The 19,514-nt window shown below is 41.2% G+C and overlaps 1 protein-coding gene and 1 long non-coding RNA gene across 11 annotated transcripts in view; one reads left to right on the top strand and one right to left on the bottom strand.

Annotated features, from left to right (window-relative positions):
• Positions 1–15,857, bottom strand: part of FBXO11 (F-box protein 11) — an 88,136-nt gene extending 72,279 nt beyond the window's left edge. The window contains exon 1 of one of the 3 annotated variants that reach the window (XM_072768278.1): positions 14,832–15,857. In XM_072768278.1, coding sequence (XP_072624379.1) covers positions 14,832–15,054 — 223 coding nt within the window. In that variant the 5' untranslated portion in view covers positions 15,055–15,857. Of the gene's footprint in view, positions 1–14,453; positions 14,688–14,831 lie in introns of those variants that run through there. The other 2 variants (XM_072768279.1, XM_072768280.1) reach the window with 2 other exon arrangements.
• Positions 15,222–19,514, top strand: part of LOC140600205 (uncharacterized) — a 75,746-nt gene continuing 71,453 nt past the window's right edge. For 6 of the 8 annotated variants that reach the window (XR_012003419.1, XR_012003420.1, XR_012003415.1 and 3 more), the window contains exons 1-3: positions 16,168–16,414; positions 17,019–17,114; positions 18,759–18,906. This is a non-coding gene — a long non-coding RNA (uncharacterized lncRNA). Of the gene's footprint in view, positions 15,410–16,167; positions 16,415–17,018; positions 17,115–18,758; positions 18,907–19,514 lie in introns of those variants that run through there. The other 2 variants (XR_012003414.1, XR_012003416.1) reach the window with 2 other exon arrangements.

Raw genomic sequence — 19,514 nt, forward strand, 5'->3', positions numbered from 1 at the left:
CGTATACGGAAAAATAACTGAACATCCTTAAGAATTACTTTCAACCATGTGAAAGGTTTAGCCATCCTTTAGCTTATCCCTCTCTTGAATATCTCTTAAATTTTTCTAATAGACATATTTTTCAACCACTTCAACATTTTACAAATCTTATTACTATGAATTGGTATCATGTGTTTACACATGCACAAACACATTTTAGATGATTCATTCAACTGTAGTCGTCCACATTGTTTTCTGCTATACTTAGTTCTGGTTCAACATTTCTAAGCCACTACTCATTTTTTGCTATTTCTACATAGACGAAGGCACTTTTTTTTCTTAAGAGACTATTCAAAGTAATTTTATTTCTATTCTTGGTTTTTTGGGTACTTAACCTCAGTCTATTTTTTTTTATTATCTATGAATTTAATATGCTCAGTAATCTAAATTAGTAATTATATGAACAAATCTTAGTCCAGAGAAGGAAGCTGAAGGGAAACAGAAACAACCATTTACTTAATGTCTATTTGCAAATGGTAGCACTATTTTTATAACTTGTAGCTTCCATATAATACAATCTCAAAAGATTTCCCCCAACTATAACACCAATAAGACTATTTAATATACTTAATAATATAAAAGCTGTATTTAAATCCACTTATGTTGCTCTCATTCCTTCTTCAGCTACCAAAAGTCACGGTTTTGGGAAAATATTGTAAATTCATCTGTAACCAGCTCTTCATAAAACTATGTTGATTACTATCTAGAATCTACACTTAATGACTGATTTGCCCTGAATCATACAAGTAGCCTTCTCCTCCCCCTTTGTGTAAAGATTTGAGAGAGCAGGGGGAAGGCAGAGAAAGGGTGTGGAGGGAGAGGAAAAGGGAGGAAGGGAGGGAGAGGCAGGCAGGCCTCCAGCGCAGAGCCTGATGTGGGGCTTGATCTCACGACCCAGAGATCAGACCTGAGCTGAAATCAAAATTCTGATGGTTAACTTACTGTGCCACCCTGGCACCCCTAGTGACTTCTACTTCTAAAAACAAAACAGTTCACCTCTTTCAATGAAGGTTTTTAAATATATATATATATATTTAAGATTTTATTTATTTATTCATGAGAGACACAGAGAGAGAAAGAGGCAGAGATACAGGCAGAGGGAGTAGCAGGCTCCTCGCAAGGGAGCCTGACGTGGGACTCGATCCCAATGCCGGGTCTCCAGGATCACACCCTGGGTTGAAGGCGGCGCTAAACCGCTGAGCCACCCAGGCTGCCCTTAAGTATATTTTCTAAAAAGAAAATGTTTTCTCTTGGTTAAAGTTTACAAGAAGTCTAGAAGATGATCAGAAGACTGGTCAAATGTGAGATGAGTTAATTCCAAACTAATTAATTTTAGGCTGCCAAGGCCCAAATTTTTTGAAAGCCTCTGCAGGTTCTTATTTATTCTCAAACACATAAGGTCCCATAATTCAAAACTTCTAAGAATATAGTATCTTAGAAAGGGAAGGTTTCTTCTTTTTTTAACTGATAATGGTGAAACAATTCCCCTTAGCAATCTGTTTCAAATTAATAAATTGACAGTCATCTTATTCTTCCAGGGCTAATTCCAGTTTTATGAGAAGAAAACATCCTTCACATAAAATTATCAAATACACATGAGTCCATACATACCACAAAGGTACAAAATAAATAGCCACCTTTTGTACCCAGTATTAAGTTTTGCTTTTTCTTTCTAATATCCAGTATGTTTGCACACTAGATTTTCATCACTCAGCCAGGCATGTAATTAAAATACTGCTAACACCTATTTGTATTTACATAATCTACAGTCACAACTTACCCTAGAAAGACAGTATCAGTGACTCAAAGTCTCAAATAACAAATTTGTTTTTAATTCTGAATTCTGACTTTCTTATCCTCAGTTATCCTCATCTCCTATAAATGATATAAGCAATTATTATCCTCAAGCTGCTGTGGATACAAAAACTATAAATGTCCATAAATTAATAAGCACTTAAAACATAGAGCACTGAGAAATGTAAAATTTTAAGATTTTATTCAAGTTTAAAATGACCTATGCAAGGACTATATCAAACCAACTACTCTAAGTTCACATCACAATCACTGCTATTAAAATCTTAAAAAAAAAAAAAATACAAACCTCCTTCCTTCCAGACTCCATATATAGTATTAAAAAAAAAAAAGAAATGTAGAAAAAGAAACAAAAATCACCTCACCTCCACCATTCCAAGACAATACTGCTAACATTTCACCAAAAATGTTCAGACACTTTACAAAACCAAGAGTGCATATTCCCAATTTCAGAATGTGTGTTCTCTATACCATGATTGGTATACGTCATTTTTCTAGGCCTCTAAAACCAGACTTTACAACCCTGGATAAGCTCACTATACCCATATGTCTCAGCTTAGTTTTTCACCATTAAAGATTTCAGCTAAGAGGTTCTCAAATCAAATGACTCAGAAGACAGGTTCCCTCTGAGATGTTGCAGTAGAAACTAAGACAGCATCAGAAAAAAAAAATCCATAAAGGGACCCTGAGAGTTACAACTACTTGTATGTTAGACTACAGATGCTATCAAGAAACTTAAAAGTGTTGTTTTATCTCTGCAATGGAAGATCTTAGATTCTGGCAACATATAATCTAATTTAAACCCGTCTACCTTCAATTTCTGGATATAAGGGCAAAACAATGAATCTAATGAAGGAAAACATCATGAAAACAAGATGACCCCAATTCTGCAGGCAATTTCCTTCACTAGGCACATTTCTTTCTTAATCATTTACGTAAGCATGCCATAACTTAGCTTAAACTTTGGGCAGCAATAACTTTTTTCTTTTTAAGATTTTATTTATTTGAAAGAGAGAGAGACAGCGTGTGTGTACACACAAGCAGGGGGAGCAGCAAAGAGAGGAAGAAGCAAGCTCCTCAATGAGGAAAGAGGCTGATGTAGGGCTCGATTCCAGGACCCTAAGATCATAACCAACTGAGCCACCCAGGCACCATGGGCTGCAACAACTTTTTTTTTAAAGTAGGCTCAACACCCAAAATGGGGCTCGAACTCACAACTCTGAGATCAAGAGCTGGATGCTCTACCAACTGAACCAGCCACGCATCCCCTGCAACAACTTTCTAATTGTGGCACAAAAGTAATTTAATAAATAATTAAAGGGTAGAACATGTATCAGACAGCAGGGAGTCCTAACAAACTTTCATCTTAATTGCAACTCATACAAAATTCTCCAACAGACTCAAGTTGGAAACAGTGGACAGATAAGGTTACAAACAAAACTCCGGTGTGGTGTATGTATGTGTTCACATATAATATTAAAAATATCTATCAGAAGACAATGAAAACAATATCAACATGCTTATTTGCAATTCATTTTAATTTTGAGTGTTATTTAAATTTAGTCTCAACTATAAGTTCCACAAAACAAGAACCATGTCTGCATAGTAATATCTAACAAAGTTAGACACCTTGGTGGCTCAGCGGTTGAATGCCTGCCTTTGGCCCAGGCCATGATCCTGGAGTCCTGGGATCAAACCCCACATCGGGCTCCCTGCAGGGAGCCTGCTTCTCTCTGTGCCTGTGTCTCTACCTCTCTCTGTGTGTCTCTCATGAATAATAAAATGTTTTAAAATTAAAAAAAAAAAAAAAAAGTTCAGACCTCAATGATTTATACTGGTAATTTAAATGATACAGAAAGTTTTAGAGCATCTCATAATTACCTTATTCAAAATCCCCTACTTTAGAAATGGGATTAAGAAACCATTCTAGAAAAAAAAAAAAGCCACTTTTATTTGTTGTTGTTGTTTTTTAATTTATTTTTGGTTTAATTAATTTCAAGTTAGTTAACATATGGTGTATAATTAATTTCAGGGTAGAATTTAGTGATTCATCAGATGCATGTAACACCCAGTGCTCATTACATCAAATGCTCTCCTTAATGCCCATCACCCAATTACCCCATTCCCCCACCCACCTTCCCTCCAGCAAGTCTCAGTTTGTTTCCTACAGTTATAAATTTCTTAAAAAAAAAAAAAAAAAAAAAAAAAAAAGGCCCTTTGATGAAAAAGCTCAGGCTCCTTCTCCCCAAACTTAACAGGAACATTTACTCAATATGGCTATGTTGGGGGTGGGGGGGCGGAAGGAAGGAAGGAAGGAAGGAAGGAAGGAAGGAAGGAAGGAAGGAAGGAAAAGAGAAGAAAAAAGTAAAGAAGGTAGGTGGCAGTCTCCTCCACACTGCTTATGGACAAGAAAGAACTGTTAGCACTAACACTGAACTGGGAAGTGCTGAAAGAGCAGACACCAAATACTAAGATCTTAGTCTTTTTAGTATCCTAGGCTACCATATCATCAGTTTCAAGCAAATGGTTCCTTGAAAACAAAGGTCCATCTCAGTCACCGACAGCCTGTCATTCTCAGGATATTTGTATGGTGGGGAGTAAAGCTTATAAAGCCAATAACTAGGGATCCCTGGGTGGCGCAGCGGTTTGGCGCCTGCCTTTGGCCCAGGGCGCGATCCTGGAGACCCAGGATCGAATCCCACGTCGGGCTCCCGGTGCATGGAGCCTGCTTCTCCCTCTGCCTGTGTCTCTGCCTCTCTCTCTCACTGTGTGCCTATCATAAATAAATAATAAAAAAAAAAAAATTTTTTTTAAAAAAGCCAATAACTAGCTAGCACTTCAGCACAAGCTTTCAGTTGAGGAAGAACTTCTCAATGACGCTGGCAGGGGCCCTTTTACACCTTCTTTTTCTGTCAGGAACTGCTAGATCTGGCCAAGAACTAGAAAAATAACCTAAGAACAAAATGTACCCTAATTTTTCTATGAAAGTTTTATACTTTTTTTTTTTTTAAGATTTTATTTATTCATGAGAGACAGAGAGAGAGAGAGAGGCAGAGACACTGGCAGAGGGAGAAGCAGGCTCCATGCAGGGAGCCTGATGTGGGACTCAATCCCAGGACTCCAGGATCACACCCTGGGTTAAAGTCAGGCGCTAAACTGCTGCGCCACCCAGGGATCCCAAGTTTTATACTTTTATGTTTATATTTATAACTAAGATATGCAGAAAAAAATAAAATGAAACAACCAAATAAAAGCAAAGTATTTTCAAAGGAGTTAAAAGGATAAGCTTAAAATAGTAAGAAACAGTATTCCAAACTGAAATAGAGAAACAAAATTATTTATGGCAATAGCAGAAAGAAATAATTTGTGGAATGAAAGCTTAGCATCACATAGTAAAGTCCACAGCATTTTTGAAAATTCCTAAAATTAAAAAAAGATTCCCCTCCTCCTCAAAATAACCCAACTTACAACCTTTGGGGAAAATTACAGTATATAAAGTTGATGTGTAAACTTCCTAACACTGGACTGTTAAAGGATGCTACAACAGGGATCCCTGGGTGGCGCAGCGGTTTGGCGCCTGCCTTTGGCCCAGGGCGTGATCCTGGAGACCCGGGATCGAATCCCACATCAGGCTCCCGGTGCATGGAGCCTGCTTCTCCCTCTGCCTATGTCTCTGCCTCTCTCTCTTTCTCTCTCTGTGACTATCATAAATAAATAAAAATTTAAAAAAAAAATTTAAAAAAAAGGATGCTACAACAGTCATCCCAAAACACGAAAAACATTAATATCTGAAATAAAATCAATTGTTTTAGCAACATTATGAGAGGTCATATTCATATCTTTCCTAAAACTATTTTACCTTCAGTGTAAATGTAAGCTCTGCCTCTGGGAAAAGATAACTAACAGTATAATGTTGAGGTATACAACTTATCAGGAATGTGTACATGTATTCATCAAGATATACATAAAATGCTCATAGCAGCACTCTTCCTGACAGCCAAAGATGAAAACTCTATGTCTATTAATCGTACAATGAATAAATTGTAGTATATTCACACAATGTATATTATACAGCAACAAGGATGAACAAATTAATGCTATAAGAAACAACATGGATGAAACAAACAATGATTGAAAGAAGTCAGACACATAGGAATACATACTGGGTGATTACATTTATATAAAGTTCAACAGACAAAACTAATCCAAGCAGTTAGAAAGATAGGGTTGTACATAATGACTGGGAAGGCCTGGGGGTGGGTGGGGCATGGTGGGGGAGGAAGGCTGGAATGCGATGAATACCACTTCTGGGATGCTGGTAGTGTTTATTTCTAGGTATTACTGGCTACTCAGATGTGTTTACTCTGTGTAAAGTCATCAAGCTATACACCAATGATTTGTGCACTTGTATACTTTAATTAAAATCTTAGATTAAAAAACCTAATAAAATTATTTTCACAATTTATATATGGTTATATATATGTACATATAATTATATGTAGACTTTTTAAAAGATTTTATGTATTTATTCATGAGAGACACACAGAGAGAGAGAGAGAGAGAGAGAGAGGCAGAGACACAGGCAGAGGGAGAAGCAGGCTCCATGCCAGTAGCCTGACGCAGGACTCGATCCGGGACTCCAGGATCGTGCCCTGGGCCAAAGGCAGGTGCCAAACCACTGAAACCACCCAGGGATCCCCTATATAGATTGTTTCTAATTCAAATGACCACTACTAATTTAATTTAAATGACCCACACATACTGCCACTCCTACACCCTCAAATTCTTTTTCTTCTCTCCGTCCCCTCCCAAAATTAGTCTTTTAAGAAAAGTTTTAGGGTCAGAAGTAGATTAGGAAAAACAATAAATGTGTAAGGTAAGCAATTCTTGCAAGATTCTTCTACCCTCTTCCTCCCCTACATGGTTATTTTGTCTCTGAGGAAGCATTCCTAGCCAAAAGGTCTTTGTTCAAATCACTTATTTTCTATCTCTTTTACTGGGTCTAAAATACCAAAATTTGACTAAGTGATCAGTTTCTTAAAAATGCAAACATACTTCAACTAGTTGTGTGTTTTGTTACACACAAATTAGTTCTGTGGCTACTTTTAACATAGGAAAATGAAGGGTTCCATAATTTCTTTTACCATGCAATCACTTTGCCAATAACACTCAATTTCAAAACAGAAGGTCTTCACCCGCTCCATTTCTTTCAAACACTTCTTCTTTGATCCTTTATCTCTGTCATGATACACACACCTGGAAGGATTTCTACTTTCCAATTGTTAAATTCTACATTACTTCTAATTTCCTTAGCCTGTTTTTTTCCCCCAAGTTTGTATGATTATGTGGGAAGAAACAAACACTAGTGACATATATATACCAACCCTGGCCAACTCAAAATATAACAGGTGAATAAAAAAGAGCTGTATGTTCTTCCTCTTCCCCACTTGCTTCCTCCTAAGTGACAGATTCTCATAAAGCCACATGGTCTTATACATACTATGTTAGACACTGTGGATGTAAGATACAAAATCAATACTTGAGTGTAAAAAAGAATTCTTATAACTACACTTAAGTCAAGAAATAATGCAAACCAGCAAAGGCTAAACTGATTTAAGTCCGTTATCAATACATGGTACTAAAGAAATACCAAAGACTGAACCCCTATACTAGTCAGTTAATTCCACTTTGAGGAAAAACTTTCAATAGTAAAAGAATATGACACAACCTAACTCAACCATTTGGAAAATGAATTTGTTGCACACTAGAAGAAAACAGTGAAGCTAAGATTTTCACTGTTACCAGAAAAATAATTTTTTTAAAGATTTTATTTATTCATTTGAGAGAGAGCAAGCGAGCGAGAGAGAGCGAGCAGGCACACACAAGCACAACCAGCAGGAGAGGGAGAGGGAGAAGCAGACTCCATGCTGAGCTGGGAACCTGACATGGGGCTCAATCCCAGGACCCCAATATCATGACCCAAGGCAAAGGCAGACACATAACTATCTGAGCCACCCTTGTGCCCCCCAGAAAAATAACTGTAAAGCACAGGTTATTACTCCATTTCTATACTCAATTTCAAAGCTTTCAGAAAACAGAAAAGTAGGCTCTCTTCATAAGAAAGATGAATGGTACCTCTTCTCTCATGAGATGCAGAAGTATTCCATAATGTTTTTTTTTTTTTTTTAGTTAAGATTTTATTTATTCAGATAGAAAGAGGCAGAGACACAGGCAGAGGGAGAAGCAGGCTCCATGCAGGGGCCTGATGCGGGACTCAATCCGGGCACCCCAGGATCATGACCTAAGCCGAAGGCATAAATTCAACCTGAGCCACCCAGGCATCCCTCCATAATATTTTTAAAGTTTTAGCCACCAGTTGAGAGATCAGTATTTAATCATTTTTTCTCCTTTTTGAACATGGTCACACAATTTTCCATTCATTAGACAGGCTAAACATTTAACAACTGGATCATTAGAAATTGGGGAGAGTAAGCAACTAACCTACAAAATTTACATTTGTTTTAATATACTATCTTATCTGGGATTTAAAAAAAAACCCACAATGTATTCATTTCAAAGTAAATATTTCTGATATCTCTTTAAATTAAATTACGTAAGGGAAGTTAGTTGGTTTCATTTCTCTATTTCCTAAGGATTAAGTTTATACACATTTCTTATATTAACCTAACATCTATTTTAAAAAAACTCAGGCTGTATATCTAAAGACATCAAGCTATGGTATCAAAAGGATATTTAGTTCACAAACCTGTCAAAATTACCATTGAAGTGTAATTTATTTCACATTTTTCCTTCCTGAAATAGTCTAGTCTATAACCATGAGCTAAAATGACTTAACACCTTTTATTCATAACTTACGAGTTATTCAAGGGAAATCTACCCCTCTTTGTACAATGAGTGCTTAGTGATCTCAACAAGCTGGAAAAACATGCTGGCCAATCAGTGCAATCTCTTCTGGAGACAAATCTACATTAGAGGTAAAATTATGATCAGAAGGTTACTTAGGAAATGTGAAAGCAGATGTTTAACAATCAATGGCATCAGACTACTGTCCCAGCCTTCAATAAAATAGAGGGGATAAGATAGGGGACAGATGTGCTTCAAGAGCTAGGTTATTCCCTCCCTCAAATGGGATGGAGATACTCTGCCAAATGCATTTTGTTATCTCTTGTTTATGGGAAGACTCAGCGATATAAATCAATTTTGAAATTCTTCTCTGTTTGCTATGAATATTCACTGCTGATTAATGTCCACCTTACAGAATTGTTAAGAGGGTTAAACGAGATAGTATATAAGCAAGTGTCTGGCATAGACTCTAGTACATAAGAGAAACAGAGACCTATGTTTATTATATTATTCCAAATACTTATTTTTTCTGTTTCCTCATTCCTCCCCTTTAAAGAGTATTTCAATTCGTTAGGTATAAAATTAATGACTTATAAATCAGTCTTTCTAAGGCCATATGAAGTCACCTACATTGCATTTTTATTTTTTGTTTTGTTTTTTAAAGATTTTATTTATTTATTCATGAGAGACAGAAAGAGGCAGAGACATAGGCAGAGGGAGAAGCAGGCTCCCTGCGGGGAGCCCAAAGCAGGACTCAATCTCAGAACCCCGGAGATCATGCCCTAAGCCACCCAGGTGCCCCCTAGATTGCATTTTGGGGTATGCTGGAAACTAACGAAACTCATACATATTTTATCTCTCGGGTTTAGTTTTATATACAACTGATTGCATTCCTTATTATTTTTAAAAACTGCCATTCACAAGTGCTAGATACTTAAATCTCTCGGCAAGAATTATTCCATAAAGCAAGTATTATCATCATCCTCATTTTAAAGATAATGAAGTAAGACTCCAGGAGTTTATACTGCTTGCCCCATGTCAAAAAGCCTGTTGATGGTATAGCAAGGATTAGAACCCCCATTTAAGTATCTGTATCCCTGAGCTCTATCATACTGTTCAACTGTCTCAACTCTCTATTTTGCTTTATAATTTTATTTTCAAAGGGTAATAACTGCAATTTGGGGGTACCCTGTTAGCAACCTCACATAAACTGGAATTCTCTGGAAGTTGAGAATGCAATGCAAAGGGCTGATTAAACTGGTAGTCTAAAACAAAATAACCCTTCAGAGACCAGTGGGACAAGATAGACACAAAATAAAAGTAACTTATTAGCTGGGAATAAACTGGGGGACAATAAGAAACCTCAAGCTGAAATAACTTACTATTACAGATTGTTTAGCTTCAAAATTAAGACAAACAGAGGGCGTGAGAGGGGCAGGGGGGACCCGAGAAAATATTAGCCTTGAATTCTGCCAAACAGAAGTCCAGGGGTCTTAACAGGTCAGGATCTACTGGTGATTCTTGCCTTACCTGGTAGGTCTCCAAGCTGGATGGCCTGTCCTTGGGTTTGCCAGAACTTCCAGTAAAGAAAGAGAAAAGCAGTATAGTGACAACCCATAGACCTCATCAGCACAAAGTTAACACTGGCATTGTCACTATCTCATTTCTAGCCCTTAAATAATCTGTAAGCTTTGAAAAAACAGGCTATCCTCCACCCCATCCCATACACATACACACACACACACACAAACTGGGTGGCATCTCTCCTTTAATGGATATAAATATTTTGAAGGTTTAGCTACCAGAATGGAGAATAGTGTCCCACAGTACTTAATTCCTAAAACAGGAAAAATCATGTCCCTTGTCCAGAACTCTTCTATCAAAAAAGGTTGCAGAAGTTCCTTATTCTTGTATTCTCTAAGTTCCTTATTCTGAAGAACCTGAAGGTAAAGTATCATGAGCTAGAATAAGCCCACAGAAAGTATGATTAGCATGCATGACTAGAACACTAAAGAGTTTCCAGGCTGCTGCATATTATAAATATGTAGCTCCATCAGGAATATTTCATGTACTACTATATGTATTCAATTACTTCAACAAGTTTAGTTAAAACAAAATCCTGTAATTCCAGGATCATAGGTGAGATTTTTATCCCACAAATACGAAATTTAAAAGACTGATGATTTTTTCACTCTATATGATTATTTCAGACTAGAAATTAATAGCAATACCTATTAATATATTGTATCCATTATATATATTTTTAAATATTTTATTTATTCATGAGAGACAGAGAGAGAAAGAGAGGCAGAGACACAGGCAGAGGGAGAAGCAGGCTCCATGCAGGGAGCCTGATGTGGGACTCGATCCCAGGTCTCCAGGATCATGCCCTGGGTTGAAGGCGGCGCTAAACCTCTAAGCCCCTGGGACTGCCCTGTATTCATTATATTTAACTATGAATTATTACATAGTTAAAATTTCAGCACTTCAAAAGAATCTTATGAATTTTCCAACCAGAAAAAGATTACATCTATTTTCAAAAACTTTCACATCAAGATTTTCAGTTGTCAAATTTCATCTTTTATTAAAACATAATAAATGAGAAACTAATAATAGTGATTGATTCCAGTAGGAGAATTTGGTATGTGAGGCAGTGTAGACAAGAAACTCCAGAATTTTTAATTATGTGCACTTATTACCTATTCAAAGTAATCAATTTTAACTACAAGCTAAAAGTGCTCAGCATACATAGCACTTCTGCAGGCTCCTAAGCTCTCCTACTTCTTCTAGAAAAAGACTACCAAAGAGGTATTAAGATATATTTAACAGAACAAGTTGCAAAAGCTAAATCCTTTTAGGATTTTTAAAAGTAAAAATAAAAAATCTAACCCCATACTACTTTCAGATTCATTGAACCTGAAATATATTATCAAAACAAAATAACACAAATTATTTTGTGAGCACAAATTATTTGTGGAACACAAATGTTCCACTTATATATGTGGAACACAAATTATTTTCTAGTAGTTTAAAGTGATATGTGAAATCCTAAACTCTGGAACTTACACTAAAAGACCAAAACACATAATGATTAGTATTGCATCTTAAGACAGTAGGCCATTTCAGATAACATGAGTGAAAACAGCATTCTTTGAAACACCCAAGGCAATTATTTCCCTATGTGGGTCATAAGTTATTCTCCCCCATGGAAGGCTCTAAAATGTCTTCGTAAGAATTCACTCTTTAAGACTGTTTCTCTCTACTTCAAATATTGGCTATTGCATATGCAAGGAAGTGTGTGTGTGTGTGTGTGTGTGTGTGTGTGTGTGTTTAAGGACATATCAAGGAAGTTTTTAGATCAATTACTTTGTGGGTGAATAAGCAACTAAAAATCAGCTGACAAAATTTTTGCTTGAAAAATCTTGTAACTATTCTATTACCACTACAAAGGCAAAAGTCCATCCTTTATATGAAATATAAGACTGAATTAACTTGTCTTAAAAAAAATTGAGACTTCAATTCCTGACCAGGAAAGCTGTCTGACCCACTATTATGTAACTCTATCCAAACTCTAATGCAAGTGTTACATATCCATTAAGAGTTAGTTAAAAAAAAAAAAAAAAAAGTAAAACACACGTGTTAGCTGTAGTTCCTTAATTACCTTGTCAAAGTTATGAAACCCAGCATATCCTTAAACAAACAACAAAACCTCTCCCACCCAAATGAGAAATAGTGACACTTTGTATGCTCCATAAAACTTTTAAAATAAAGAGTTTTCCTTTTGGCTAACTTCTGATCATTATGTAAACTGTACCTTTTTAAAAAAGTAATCAAATTGCCAATTTTTTGAAGAATTACATATTTTACATGAAGCTGGCAAAAACTTTATTAGTCTTTTAATTTATCTTAATGTTTATTTTAAAGCCATTTATTTGCCCTCTAAAAGACCCACAGCATTTCCCTGAAGGCTAATCAGTAAGTTCTTTTCCCCTCTGTGCCAACATAGAATCTCCAGAAGAGTTTCTCCCAGCTGCAGCAAAGGAGCGATTCTACACTGCATCTGATTTACTATCTGGTTAGGTACATATTGAAATCTTGATTTCATGAACATCTTTGTCAGTCAGCTTATACACATGAATGAAAAGAAAACTGACACTCTGCCATGCCAATGCCAACAACCAAGTCAATTTACTTCAAAAGGAAACAGACTTTAGTAACTGATAATTCACACAAATGAAGAAAAGCACCCAAGATAAAAGCACTTCAACTAAGTTTGAAATCACACACATTGTGAAAAGAAGATTCAGAATAAATATTTTAAAATACACAATGAGACTAAATTAAGTTTGGCCAAACAGATTTGACTCAGCCCTAATGGTCTGAACAAATCAGTACATCTTGAAAACGCTTACTTTACTTCTAGCAAACGAATCCTTACTACGCTAGGATTTCAATCTAGTGTCACTGTTTTCTCAAAAAATTTTTATACAACATAGAGTGGAAGTAGTCTTAAGTGTTACTTGAATGGAACACAGGAAAACCCTGATATGCAAATGTGAAAGGAAATGATGAAACTAAATATTTTCAATTTATTAAAAAAAAAAAGGTAAATGTATCAAAGAATCATTAAAACACAATTGCCAATAATGTTACACAAGACTTCTAACTGGCTTGAAACATCACATTCTTTCCAGCAACATATAGCAAAGGACTCAAGGACTATCGGTAACAGTGACTAGTGAAAACCCTTTGAACTATTTTTCAGATTATCATCTCTCTCTTTCATTTAAGTATTTTTATCAAGTACAACACTGAAACAGATTTTAAGGAAAGAATGTATGATTTTTAAAAGGCATTTAATCTCAATCCCCTTGATCAAAGGAGGTGTGACAACCAACGCATGTAAAATTAACCTTAATCCGCCAACGAAAACACGCAAAATGTCTCCTAACAATTCCCCTCCTCCTTAAAACAACAACCGTACACATAAATATGGTACTGACCTCCACCCCCGCGGAGAGCAGCTAATTAATAAAGAGAATAGTTACGTCTGGAGACCGAGGTGCAACACTCTACCTCATAAACCTCCCCCAAATAACCACATCGTCAAAGTAGAACTGAACATTATTTTTGCTAAACCAAGAATCCAACCCCCCGGAGCCTCAGCCCTCAGACAATGGTGGTTACCAGACAGAGCTGCACAGTTGGGTCCAAATGACACATTTCGCTAGGCCTTGGACACGGCACACACTCACTCTCTCCCTAGGGGCCGGTTCCCAGCAAGGGGCGTTCAGACCCCACCGGGAGACGGAGGGGCTGGCGCAGCGGCGCAGGGGTTCGCTGGGGGGAGGACGGGCGAGAGGGGTGGTCGGGAGGGCGGAAGGGTAACTGCACTGCACGCGAGGGAGGGGGCTGGAAATGGCCGATGGGTCCTATATTTATTTATTTAAAGGTCTCGATTTAACGGGTCCTTTCCCAGGGGTTCTGTAACTAAAGCCAAACTGCGCAGCAAACACTGTGGGGTTGGGAGAGGAGTCGCGGCTCCCCCTACCCCGTGACCAGGGAGGGGGGTGGGGGAAACAAGTTCCCCGGCCAACACCACAGACCACTCGGATTCCCCCCCCTTCCCCCTCCTCCACAGGAAGGGGGAGGCTAAACAGAGAAAAGGGGGAAAAACAAGTTCCCCAGCCAGCCCCACCGCCCGATCACTCCCAGTTGTCCCCCCCCCCCACACACACCTTCTGTTATGAAGGGGGAGGCAAACCGTGGAAGGCAGCAGAGAAGGGGGAAATCCCACCCTCTGCCTCCCCCGCCCCAGCCACCGACAGACTCCTGCGGGGTCCGTGAGCCAGGCGAGAAGCCAAGGGATGGGTGGGGGTAGAGGGTGCCGAGCCCCCGCAACCAAACAAAGCGCGGCCTGAGCGAGAGCCCGGGCGGGTGGGGAAGCCGCGGCTTTTCCTGCCGGCCGGGGCCGGGCTGACACTGCGGCACCGGGGGACCCGCCTCCGCTCGGCCGCCGTCTCCCACCCCCGGGGGGCGCACAGGCCTCCCTCCCCGCGGGGCCCGGCCGGCCGGCGCCCGAGCCGGCGGGCGGCGGGGAGTGAGCGCGGCCTTACCCCGCTCGCCGGCGTTGTTCCGCTCCTGAGGCAGCGGCGGAGGCGGCGGTGGCGGCGGCGGAGGCTGCTGCTGCTGCTGCTGCGGCGGCGGCGGAGGCTGCTGCGGCTGCTGCTGAGGCGGCTGCGGCGGCGGCTGCTGCGGGGGCTGCTGCTGCTGTTGCTGCACCGGGCGCGGCCGCGACACTCGCCTGGGTCTCCGGTTGGCGGCTCGGACGGAGTTCATTTGCCGGGCTGAGGTGGCGGCGTTGGCGGAGGGACACACACACACACACACGCACACGCACGGCGAGCTCCGGGCCGGAGCAGGGGGTGGGGGGGGGGAGGAAGGAAAGGGGGCGAGGGGAAGGGGAGACGGGAAGGGCGGAGGGGGCGAGCGAGACCCCGAGCGGAGAGAAAGGCCCGCGGAGACAGACCGAGAGCGAGCGCGGCCGGCCGGGCGGGCCTGACGCACGGGGAAGGCCGAGGCGGCCGGGCGGGGCGGCCGCGAGGGACGGAGGCAGGAGACGGGCAGAGCGAGGGGAAGAAAGAAAGGGCGTCCGCCCGCCCGGGGATCCCGAGGCGAAGCGCGGCGTCGGCGGGTGAGGAGACAGACTCCGGGCCCGCCGACTCCCGAGCGGCGTCTCCGGCGGCGGGGGGAGTGGGCGGGCGGGCGGGCGGGCGAGGAAGGGAGAAGGAGGAGAAGAGAGGGAGAGAAGGGAGGGAGGGAGCGGGGGGCGCCCGGCTCTCTCTTTTTTTTCCTCTTCCTCCCCCCACACCCCCTGAAAGAGATTTCTGTGAGGAATTTTTCTCTCTTTCTTCGGCCTCTTCTCTCTCCTCCCCCCCTTCTCTCCTCGGCGAAGGGGAAATGAGTGTGAAGGGAGGAGATAGAGGGAAAAAGAGGCGTCGTCGTTCCTCCTCCTTAAAGGAACCTTTCCTCCTCCTCCTCCTCCTCCTCCTCCTCAACCCCGTCGCCGCTGCTTCTGCTGCTGCTCCGTGGCAGGAGGAGCCATTGACACCGCCGGAGCCTCCACTCGCCCAGTGGGTCCCTCCCCGCCGCGGGGCTGGCCGGGGGCGCGGGGGAGGGCCGCGGGGCGGCGGGGGGAGGGGCGAGGGGGCGGGGCCGCGGGGAGGCGGGGATTCCAGCCAGGCAGCCAATGGGGGGCGCCCGTACAGCCACCGGCCAATGGGGCCCCCGCTCTTATGGCGCAGGCCCTTCCTTCAACGCCCTGTTTCCTCTCTCGGGTTTCCTCCCTCCCTCGCCGAGGAGGGGGAAGGAGGGAAGAGGGAGTGTGGTGGGGCGGGTGATAATGGGGAGGTATCAGGGCATATAATAGAGCGGGGGGTGGGCGCCGAGAGCGCTAGTGCGTAGCGACGGTTCTCGGAGAGGAGGTGCTCGGAGGGAAGGGCGGGGGCTGCTGATGTAATGGGGAGAAGTGATTAATCCTTCGGTTCGCCTTTTCGGTTCTCCCCCCTCCGCCCCACCGCCACCTTCACCCGATTTTTTAAGCAGAAGAGAGAGAGAGAGAGAGAGAGAGAGAGAGGAAAAAAAAAAAAAAGTGGAGCCAGGGAGCCGATCCTGGGTAACTCGGCGTTTTCGGCAGTGGGTAGGTTCACGGCGTGAGCTGTAGGGAGCGCTAGAGAGTCCGTTGCCCTTTAGCCCAGCTGAGGGTATCTGCAAGCCCCGGAGCTCCGGTTCCCCGGGCTTTCAGCTGGAAACCCGAGTTGGGAGTTACTTTCCTGATCGCAGTCTGACAAGAGTCGCCCGAGTCTTGGAGAGGTTTCGGTAAACAGGCACTTAGACCTCGGGTCGGCTTATTTCTTGGGAACGTGGTCTATGTAATAACGATCAGGAAAATAATTTGTGAGGAAAGGGAGGGATTATAAATGCGCTGAGGTTAGGATTGTTTATGTGATTTTAAATGTTTTTAAATTTATTTATTTATTTATTTATTTATTTATTTATTTATTTATAGATCCTACAAACTCAAAGGAAGAGAAACACCCCCCCCCCCCAAGAGGAATTATCTTCCGTATCTGGTCCCCTCACCATAATCTGTCCCCAAGGAAAACGCGTTTTTTTGTTGTTGTTGTTGTTTTTGGTTTTGTTTTTTTGTTTTTTTTTATTCCCTAGCTTTTGTCGTGAAGACGGAAAAAGTACCCTTTCTCACTTGGCTCCGGCTCTCCCTTTTGTTTTTTCATTTTATGTAGGTGGCAAAACAGTTTACCTGATTCTCCAGTCTTCAGACCTTTGGGTGACTTCTCTCTTATTTGAGTTTGATCGATTGCTGTCTAGGCTTGAGATGGGTAATTAAAGAGGTTACAAAGTATGATAAAGTAAGGCTGAGAGGCGGACAGGTGTGTACTTGGGGGGGGGGTGAGGGGGGAAGGGCAAGGAGAGAGGATCCCGCACTGTGCTGGGTGTTTGAGTCCCTGGTTTGATTCTGTGACTCTAGGCAAATTACCTTTATAGAGAATGAGGGTTCCTCACCTTTTAATATGAGTTTATTTTGGATTACATAATCCTGTTTTCAATTTTTAAAAAACATTCTGTAATTTTGAGATGATCTCTCTCTGGTCCTAAAAATGTTGAAACTTAGATCTCTAAGTTTCCTTAAGTATCCAAAAATATTTGAGGAAGGGGGCTGTTAAAAAACAACTGAAGAACTCCGGATTTTCATGGTTGTTAGCCAGGTGCCAATGGGTAAAATTTTAGTTTTGGCTCAAGTAAATAATGGAGTGGGTGGAAGAAAATTACTTGCTATTATACATAGAAGTGGATCCATAATTCTGATTTTTCCAAGAATTTATTTTTTTATTCAACAAGCACGGTTCCTTCTGTTCCATCTGCATTCCTATGTAAGGTGCTATGGGAAGTACCAAAACTAAAAAGAAAAGGCAAACTCTTAGGCATAAAGCATTTGTAATTTGGCACGGCAGAGGCGAAGATTTACTTACACTAAGTCATATGTACAAAGAAAATGTAGCTTGTTTATTTTTTATAAGGTTTAACCTTCTCGAGTCTCCACATTATCTCTCTCTTAACATAAATGTTGAGTCTTTGAGATTTTATTTCCCCACCTCCCTCTCATTCCAAGATATATATGGGGGTTGAGGGTTGCTGTATAAGGTGAATAGATTTCATATCTTTGGCATCCTAGATATTTGAGTTTATTAGGACAGCTCTCTGGCCTGTGGCAGTAAGATGCCTTGTTCTAACAAAACCAGCATATTATGACGATTTTCTGATAGGTGAAAGTAAAGTGTCTTGAGAGAGGAAGTGTCTTTTTCTAATTTACACAGTGACTAATGGGTTGGTAGCAGCCCTGAAGAATGGGAAGGCTGACATGGCATCAGGGAAGCCACGCTTGCCCCTCCTGGTGTTATCCACTGCTATGGAGTGGATGCCATGGTCTGAAAGCAGGACTGAGAGCCTCAGAGGCGAAATTGTTCATTACTGGATTTTTCTGAGATACCATGCAGTTTCCTTTACTGGAGTACATACATGAGTCGTATTTACTGCACCTGGGTACTGACTGACCCTAGGTCTCTGCAGGTCTGTTGATTCTCACAGTGCCACTCGCTTTTCTCCCTGATATATACGGGAACTTCTAGAGTCCCTGAAGACCACATGTAGGCCAGGAGCCTTGCTTTGGGCTTCTCTATTGAGCCATTTCCCTCTGCCAACATCGCATTATTCTCCCTACATCATATTGGACATGCCTTCAAACTCTCAGCGGAGTTTCTATAGGATTCAGCCTTTCACAGGAATGCTCAGGGAAGCAAACCACTATCCCCAGGTTTCCTTGGATTTCCCCAAATCTATATGAACTATATACCTTCACCTATATACCTCCAATTGTAGCTTCTACCCTAAGAACGGGTGGAAGGTAAGCACACTGGGTCTGATTATCTCTTCCTTGTACTCCTCTCCTTTCCATCATCCCTCAGGGCTACGGGAGACGAATTTTCCTACTTGTAATGTCAGGAGCTTTCCTTAATGTGCCATATCCTCTTCATTCTTGTGATGGCATCTGCTCTGCTCCCTTTCTTGGAGCCGTGATGGCTGATGGAGTGCAAGAGAGAAACTAGTTTAACGGTAATGGAACATCTATCGGGAGATAACAAAAAATATTATCCTAGCCCCATATCAGCCGTTCCCACATATTTTTAGTCTATATTGCCGGATTAAACATTAGAATCTTCTTTGTGTGAAAATGTTCAAAGCCATCTTAAAATTGTGGAGCTTGGGAGTTGTAGGAATAGGCCTTGGAGATCATTTAATTCTCATTCCTGTATTTGACAGACTGGGAAACTAAAGTTCAAAGAAGTAAGGTGACAAAACCAAATCCCCTAACTACTTAGTGGCAAAGTTACCATCTGCCAGTACAGTGCCCATTCCATTCACAGGTACTTATAGGCTCAATTCTTCCATTAAAAACTCCACAAATATTCCAGACAGTGTTATCCATTGCCACATCCACCTGTGTTAGTAAATAATCCTGTCAATTAGCTATTATAGAAATTATGTGTGACAAAAAACAGGAGAAAAACATAAAGGGGCTTTTTTATTTGGGATGGGAGTCTCCCAGAACGAGTGCAGTATACACTTAGCATAATTTCAGAGGACTAAATTCCCTCAGGGTTTGCTCTCTCTTCAAGAACATTTGTGTTTGTTTTTCTCAACTAATTACTGGTGCTTAACAG

This window comes from Canis lupus, chromosome 11, assembly GCF_048164855.1.
Source record: "Canis lupus baileyi chromosome 11, mCanLup2.hap1, whole genome shotgun sequence".
Taxonomy (NCBI): Eukaryota; Metazoa; Chordata; class Mammalia; order Carnivora; family Canidae; genus Canis; species Canis lupus.